Here is an 8,791-nt window from a genome sequence, read left to right on the forward strand (position 1 = left end):
AGGCGCCTGGAGCGGAACCATCTAATGCTTTCCGGTTCCACCTCCCCGCAGCGGGAGGTAGCACCAGGGAAGTCAAGACGAAGGAGTGAGTGATCTGACCATGACAGGGGAGTGATGGTTAAATCCCCTCCTCCCAGATCACTCAACCACTGGCCAGAGACAAAAACGAGGTCCAGGGTGTGACCTCCCTCGTGTGTCGGGCCCTGAATCAATTGAGTCAGGTCCATGGCTGTCATGGAAGCCATGAACTCCCGAACCCCCTCTGATGCTTCTCCCATCGATGGCAGGTTATCATATGGCAGGATAACACCTGCCTTCTCCCTGACGTGGTGATTCAGTAGGCTAAAAAAATTGTGTTAGGAGAACTTTTGTGTGAGGGGCGATTATGAGCCTTTTGTGGCTCTGGCTGTTATTGGCAAAGGGCTTGCTAAGTGATAACATCTTGAATAGTAGTTCCCAATGTTGTGAAAATACCCAAGCAACACCCCTTGCTCTTGAAGAAGGATCTGAGGATGTTAAAAATCCTGGAGAATCAAGTTACAGGATGTGGAACAGGTCCGCTCCCACCAACGGCGCATCATTTATGCTTGGAGACGGAACCGTAAGTCAATCCCAACACCTAAAGTCAATTATCTGACAAACCCTGTAAGAAAAAGGGCAGAGCATAGGAAAAACAGACCCTGCAACAATTGAGAAAAGGGGACTATATGTTAAAGAGTGTTGGAGTTAGGTCAAAGCTTAATTAATCAGTCTGACCCTGCACTGGGTCAAAAACACAGGTTGTGTTTTTCTGCTGGACCTTCATCTTACAATGCTGTTCCAATTGAGCCAGATCTTTGGGGAAAGACCAGAGCTATGATAGTCTTTGACAAGGGGGGTAGACCAAAACGGCAGAAGCCCAGCTGCATGGTGATCTGTATGATGCACTCAAAAGACTGGGGATGAGCCGTCTCCCCATCTTGGCTCCATAGCCGTTGGTGTAGAAATCATAGGGTCACCCTCCTTGTGTATCAAACGATATCAGGAACCTGGCATTCCTGTGGGGTCACTATCAGAGGAACAATGCCCATCTGAAATGTACCTTGCCCCTAGGAAGACCCTTGTAGATGTGAAATTTAACTCGCAGCATGTCTCCTTCTGCTCACAAGCTCTTCCAATAGAAAGTCACTTTCTCGCTCCCACCTCCACTCATTTTTAACCGTTGGGAGGGGAATCTGACTACTGGAAGGTGCCCAAGGCCATTCCAGCCACCCCAACTTTCCTGTTTGGCTCTCGATACAATCCACCATGGGATTTTGTGTTCATTTTACCCCTGGAAACACCAGTTCCCACTATCTTTTTGAAGGACCAGTTCTCAGGGATAAGCCTTGGCAGCAGTGGTTTTACAAAACCGGCGTGCCATAGACTTCTTAACTGCTGAAAAGGGTGGGCTATGTGTATTCCTGGGAGAAGGTTGCTGTTTCTATATGAATAGATCAGGGACAGTCCGAGGGGTGGTTAAAGAACTATGAGACCGAGCTTCCTCAATTGGTCAAAGAATGCAAGGTGAGTGGTTCTCTTGGCTACCAGGAACAGGTTGGATTTAAAAAATGCTGTTTCTTTTGTTATGTGGGATCACAAGCTTAGCCTTTCTCCTTTGCATAATACCCCTACTTAAGCAACTCGTTATGAGGTCCGTAAAGGAAATACTGGTTGAAAAGGAGTTAATGCTGATTAATGCTAATGCCATATCCCACATACCCTCGAGGAAGATGAAATTTCAGATACTGGCTCGTATGTTCAAATTGCACTCTTAGGAGTGGAGAAAGTACTTCCAGAAGATAAGCCCTAAGAATTATTCCATGTGTATTGCTTGTTCCCTTGCTTTTTTTGATGTTGCGTATTCTGCATGCTTATATTGTTAATCAAAAAAGACCCTATAATGGGATAGACTAAATTGAGGCTATTAATAGAGTCTAGAAGGGGGGATAAAGTAGGATGTAAAGTGAGATTTGGACATTAAGTGTGAAACCTACTGGGTCAGGCTGGACAGCCTCTCGGGGCCCCTTTACTTCTATATTAAAAGGCCACATGGGCAGAGTTGCAGCTTGCAAAAGAACAGGAAGTGAGTGCCTAACCGCAGAGTTCAATAGTCTCACAAAAACACAAGATTCAGCTAAAGTTCGCTTAGAGACACGTAGTCAGTACCTATGGCCCAAGACAAAAAGAGAAGTAAGACCCTATCTACTTATAAGGCTCTTTCCTCAAGGTAGCCAATAAGAAGTGAAGTTAAACATTTCCATGTACGTTGCTCTTAGAAAGGTATAAAGCTTACTGTCTTTTCTATAGGTTTTTGTCCAGATGTTATAAATTGTTATCTCTGTCTGGACTTTTTGGCCAAAATAAAGCTTATCTTGATCTCGCAGTCCTATCTCTTGATTTTCTGCAACACATAGAACCAGTCAAGCACAGCCACACTCAGCCTGCCCAGAAATGCTACATGGGAAACTGACAAGCAGCTCCTCTTGGGGTCCTGAAGCTGCCCATCTGACCAGAGCTGCTTGGCCTGTGGGTGAGGACGGACACAGAGAACTGCCCCCCCCTCCCCAATTCACCATCCCTCTCTTTGGCAGGGCCAGCATGTCAGCCTTCTGCTTCTCCTCTCGGTCTTCATCCTGCCTCCTTCTGGACGAGCCGGTGAGTGGAGCTCCTGAGCTCAGATAAACCTCCCCCACCCCCAATTCACAGGGCCACAACAAGAGTTTTTGGGCAGAGGCTGGAGTTGGGAGGAACGAAGGGCACAAAGTAATGGAGAAACATTGTTGTGCCTGTTTGTGCCCAGGACTGCCTTCTGCTGCCATTGCCAGATCCTGTGCTGGCAGGAAAGAAGCGAGACTGGATAAACTACCTTAATGGGTGGATGTTTCCTTGCAATCGCTGAAGCATTTTTCAAGCCTTTCGTTGCTGCTTTGATGTTGCTATTCGTCTTCCCTTCAACTTTCACAGTCACAGAAACTTTGCCATTGGGCGGCTACAGAAATGAATGAATAACCTTCTTTTCATGGTCAATATTGACAATCTTAATTCTAGGAAACAGTCATTTCACACAATGGGCAAACATGCTTGTCAGAGTGGTGCCCATTGTGTGAAATGACTGTTTGTGTTTCCTAGAATTGGGATTGGCAATTCCAACCATGAAAAAAAGGTTATTGATTCATTTTCTATAGCTGCCCATCTCAATCCAGTTATTCTGGGCAGCAAACATTTCTAAAACAGTTACAAACAGTACAAACACAAATATATGCAGCTGCTGAGGAAATTATTATAATTGTCATTGTAACCAAGAAACGGGGCTCTTAACACACAGGCTGGGCACATAGCCAAATCTTTAAGGCCTTACGAAAAGCCAAGAGGGTCAGGGGCATCTGAGTCTCTGAAGGACGGCCCAGAGGGCAGGAGCTACAGCAGAAAAGGAAGATCTCCTAGTCCATGCCAGCTGATAGTCCTTGGATGGCAGGACCTGAAGCATGCCCATTTCTGTCAGACAGGACAGGTAGAAATCATGGAGAAAAGACACTCCAGCTAAGGCACTCCAAAGCTGGTAGGGTTTAAAGATCATAACCAGCACCTTAAATTGCACCCTCCAGGAACCAATGCAGCTGGTGGTGGTGCACCTATTGCATGTCTGAGGACCCTTCACTATCTGTGCAGCTGCATTCTGTACAGTTGAAGCTTCTGAATGCTCTTCAAGGGCAGCTCCATATAAAGCGCATTGCAGTGGTCCAAACAAGAGGGTACGAGGGCATAAATGACCATGAGCAGAGCCTCCCAGTCTGGAATGGGCACAAAAGATGTACCACCCAAAAGGGTGCAAACGCCCCCCTTCCTTGAAAGGAAGCCAGGAAAGAAATCTGGGGGCTCTGGGAGATAATTTCTACTCATCAATTTAATGAGCGCTCAGAAACAAGGGCAACATTGCAGGAAGTACATGGGACAAATCATAGCAGAAAGAATGGTCAAATAAAGCTGTGTTCTTTGAGCAACCCGTAAATCAGCCCCCGCCCCAACCTTTTGGGTACCAGGGTCCAGTTCCATGGAGAGAGGTTTTTCCACGACTGGTTTTGTGTGCTGCCAGATGGGGCTTGGCTTGTTTGTGCGGCCCGGTTTCTGGCATGCTGTGGCTCAGTGCTGGTCCACAGAACGGGGCTTGGGGACCCATGCTGTAGTTGGGAAAATGGGGAAGAAATGCAAAAACTTCAGGCGAGGGTGAGGAGGCCCTGATGACGGACTTGCACATTTCTTTCCCAAAGCTGCAGGTTGTGGCAGACAAGCCAGTTTAGTTCCCACAAACTCTGCCCAAGAGGTTGCTGCCGTCGGTGAATTCCCTTGGCTGGTCTCGCTGCAGGATCAGGGCAGCCACATTGCACTTGGTTCCATCCTAAGTCAAGACTGGATCCTAAGCGCAGCCTCCAATTTCCACAGCAGGTAACGCTCAGGAGCTCATTCCAAGCAAGCGAACAAGACGGCCCTCAGCAATCATCCTGGGATTTTACACACACACGCACAAACTCACCCGCACCCAAGTGGGAGTTCTCCCAGCAACATCCTTTCCTTGCATTTGGGAGCTGGATAGGGATCCGTTGCATTCATGATGGTGACAAAAGGAGCCCTTGAGATCCCGGTGGAACACAAGAGACCACTTTTAAACAATTATTTTGAGATACTTTGGAGTCATGAGCAACCAAGATGGTAAAGGTTCTCCAAATCCTGCTCATTTCCCATTTCCCATTCCGTGTCGGTACTTAGCTCCCTGCCATTCCCCAGGCCCACGGGATCCTTTTTAAAAAACCATTGGCTCTTGTTTTAGATTTTTTTTGAAAAAAAATGTTTATGGATTTGACATGCATAGAGGGAAGCAGTAGCTTATGCCACCATTACTGTGTCCCTTGAAGCATACTTAATAAATATGAATGCTGCTTGGAGCAGTGGTTAGAATACAGTATTGCAGGCTAATTCAGCTCCTTGCCGGTTCGATCCTGACCAACTCAAAGTTGACTCAGCCCTCCATCCTTCCAGGGTGGGTAAAACAAGGACCCAGACAGTTGGGGGCAAGAGGCTGTAAACTGCTGAGAGAGAGCCGTAAAGCACTATGAAGCAGTATATACTGTAAATCTAAATGCTTGGTCCCACTGCTACTTGCACTGGCTAGCCAGATGTGTACAACTCCCTAAATTGCACAGTCAGTCAAGCCAAAGGGGCTGGTTTGGCATCTTCTTCTTCCCACCTCCATCCTTCACAGCACTGGTGGAGAAAGAAGCAGATGGCAACATACCAGGTGCCAGGAGGAAGGGTGGAAGGGAGTCTGCAGCAGGGAGGTAGCGGCTGTTTCAAGCAACTCAGTACAGCTGGAAAAGGCAGCATGTTCTGCTAATTAAATGGTACAACACCATTGGTTATTTTGGTAGAATTCTTCTACAATGATCGTATGTATTGATTATTTTGCACGGTGCATATATTAATCAACCAGTAACTATTGATACAAGCCAGTTTGGGGTAGAAGTTGAGGCATCGGGTTAGAAACTGGGGATGTGAGTTCTAGTTCCGGTTTAGGCACAAAGCCAGCTGAGTTATTTTGAGCCAGTCACTTCCTCTCAGGCCTAAGAAGGAGGCAATGGCAAATCTCTTTTAAAAATGTTGCCAAGAAAGCTGCAAGGATTTGTCCAGTCTCTGAGAAGCTGGCATGATTGAATGGGGGGAAAACTATTGATAAGTATAAAATATAAGGTAGATGCATTTTTCTGTCTTTTCTTTTTTAGTTTATATTTTCAGTTTGTTTGGGGTTTATCTTTTTATTTTAGTTAAAAAAAAACATTTTGTTTATGTTAAGAATATTTCTGTTGTCCTCTTGGCGCTAGAAAAGAAACAGGAAGGGCCCATCAGTAGTTGTTGGTCCCATGCCCACAGCCCTTCCAGGCTGCTCCCTTTAGCACTTTTGAAGCACGTGGGAGAATCTAAGTTTCTACTCTCAGCCAGGATCCTAATGAAAAAAATCTAATTTGACCCTGAGGTTCCTGTGTCTTCTCTGCTATTTGCAGTCACTGGCAAACTTTCCTCTCCACCTCCATCTCCAGGCAGTGGAAATTCATCTGATAAAATTTTGCTCCTCCAGCCCAGGAGATGTGCCAGGAGAAGGTGGCCAAGCCCATCTAGAAAGGTGACCTGGACAATCCCTGTTTCCTCCAGTACCCTTGCTCTTTCTTGTCCCAAAGATGCTTTTTCAAGAGGCAACCTGACTTTCTTGTTTTTTTCTTTGAAGACATTTTGCTTCTCATCCAACAAGCTTCTTCAGCTCTGACAAGATAGTGGGGAAGAGCCGAAGAAGCTTCTTGGATGAGAAGCAAAACGTCTTCAAAGAAAAAACAAGGAAGCCCAGTTGTCTCTTGAAAAAAAAGCACCTTCAGGACAACTGTGGCCTGGAGGACGGACAATCTCTACAGACTTTTTGCTGTTTCTTGGTGACCTTCCTTTGTTTCCAGGACCCAGATCTCCGCTCTGACTGGAGGTTCAGATCCAAAAGGCCCCCGCGGATCTCCGGTGCTCATCCACAACATCGTCCCCCACGAGGCCTTTGACGAGATAACCCTGGTGCACAATATCGCCCTGCTGAAGACAAGCACTCCGCTCCGTTTCAGCATTGCTGTGCAGCCCGTTTGCTTCCCCACCCCAGACTTCCCAGGGGCAACGCTGAATAAATGCTTTGTGGCCGGCTGGCCGGACTCTCAAGGAGGTGAGCCGGTGCTCTTCCTGCGAACCTCCCCTGCTGCCCCAAACGGAGAGCCAGATGCAATTGAGAATAGTTTTCCAACCTTTACAACTTCATAGAAGTTCTTTGCTGTCTTGGCTCACCAGGGACTGGTCCTCTGCAGAAACTCTCGGTGGAAGATGTGGACCCCTGCCCCTTACACAGAACCATCAGCACGGAGTGTTGCAGCCATCGGGAAGGTGACCGAGTGCCTGGATGCCTGGTGAGGAGGTCCTCAAGGGTGCATTAACCTCCCCTTGATCCCACTGGGGGTTTCAGAGGGCCATCTTTTCCTGCTCTTTCAAGCAAGCTTGTACTTAGCAAGAATCTGCCAGAAAGCAAGGACGTACTTCGCCACGTTTCTTTTGCAAGCCTCTGAGGTTAAAGAACTGAGTAACATCTTCTCTCTGGCCTTTGGACAAAACAATTGCTAAAATAACTCCCGTATACTGTAGAGCAGGGTGTCAAACTCAATTTCATTGAGGGATGCATCAGGATTGTGGTTGTCTTCAGGGGACCAGCCAGGCGTGGCCAACTGAGTGGGCGTGGGTAGCTTGACACCACTCCCCAAATGGCTGGCCCAATGTTTCCTCTTTGCACTGGGTAGACCGGGCCAAAGAGATCCAACAACATTGCAGGCTGGATTCAGCTTGCAGGCCTTGTGTTTGACACCCCTGCTATAGAGGATCGTCTGCATTTGCATTGCAATTATTCAAGTGGGCAGAGCTTTCTGCAGGATGCTTAATGTAGGGTCATTTGCTTGCGTCCCTCCTGTGAGTGGCCATCAGGAACCTCAAGCCCCTTTGAGAGTCTTTTGGGTGGGCAAGGTGGACATTTGGGCTGATGGGCTCCTTTCTTCAAATCCTGCAAGACTCCACCTTGCTCACTTGGTTGGTCTGTTTTTCTCCTGTGGGGGCCCCAAGCCCCCAAGACATCCACCCTGCAGGGGGAGTTGTGCTCCATGAGGTCAACTAGTTATGTCTCAGATGGTCCAAAAAAGCCTCCAATTGTGATCTGTGTCTTCTCTCCAAGGGGTCAGCTGGCAACCCGGTCCTGTGTGAAGCGGAAGGAAGGCGGGTGCTGAAGGGCCTGCTGAGTGAAGGGGGCACCAGATGCTACGGGCCCTTCCTCTACAGCCGCCTCATCTACTACAGTGACTGGATCGTGGCCACCATGGCCAAATGGGGGGCTCCGGCATCCCCCTTTCCTGGCCAAAGGCATCCAGCCTTTGAGAGCCCAGCAGAGGAACAGGCAAGGCTGCTCTTTGAACCCTTTTTGGCCCTGAGAGCCCTCAATGTCTCTGATGCTTCAGAAGACCCCCTCAGCCTGAACCTTTCGGAGGAGCTGGAGGAGGACAGCCTGGCCCCCCCGGAAGGCCCCCCCGAGGGACGAGCAAACCCTCCGCTCTACTACGACTACTATGGTGGGGAGCTGCTCGCCCTCTCTTCAGCAAAGACGGGCCAACCACGGGGGCTGCAGGGCCTCCTCTGCATGGGCCTCCTGCTGCACCTCCTGGCTTCCTGAAGCTCTGGCCAACCAGACTATTCCTGGCCCCCGAGAGGAGATTTCTCCTGGGAGATCCTTTTATCCTCCTTGGTCTCCTCGCCCTATCAGAAGTTGGGACATCATGAGAGGGAAGAACACAAAGCATCAACCCCAGGAAGCTTCATGGCAGCCTGTCTTTGCATGCCTCATGCAGGGCTTTGACCCCATGGCCACGGCTAGATGTCCCCGTCCATTAAATCCTTTTTTGTGTCCTACTATTAATGAGATGTGTCTTTACTTGAGCTTTTGGCCAGGACGAAAAGCTGCCTCTTGCTAGACTTGGACTAGTGGTCACCACGTGTTTAGCAAGGGGTACAAAGAGCTCTCCCTCCTCTGACCCCCAAAGGTGGGGATTCCTGTTACACCTTGTGCCAATTATGGATTTGGTCTACAACTTTGCTCTTAGGGCATAACTCTGAGCTGCAACCTCATGCCTGAGGTGTTTGGATTTCCCCCCCTGATCTC

At 48.4% G+C, this 8,791-nt stretch overlaps 1 protein-coding gene across 1 annotated transcript; it reads left to right on the forward strand.

Moving 5' to 3' along the window:
• Positions 1–1,538: 1,538 nt before the first annotated feature.
• Positions 1,539–8,507, forward strand: PRSS54 (serine protease 54; the record flags this gene model as incomplete). Its single annotated transcript, XM_081963093.1, has 6 exons — positions 1,539–1,545; positions 2,557–2,676; positions 4,296–4,464; positions 6,516–6,766; positions 6,889–7,004; positions 7,814–8,507. The coding sequence occupies 6 exons, from the start codon at positions 1,539–1,541 to the stop codon at positions 8,303–8,305; spliced, it is 1,155 nt and encodes a 384-aa protein (XP_081819219.1). The 3' UTR covers positions 8,306–8,507.
• Between the last annotated feature and the right edge of the window lie 284 nt (positions 8,508–8,791).

Source organism: Natrix helvetica (assembly GCF_964273705.1).
Source record: "Natrix helvetica genome assembly, chromosome: 10".
NCBI classification, from domain to species: domain Eukaryota; kingdom Metazoa; phylum Chordata; class Lepidosauria; order Squamata; family Natricidae; genus Natrix; species Natrix helvetica.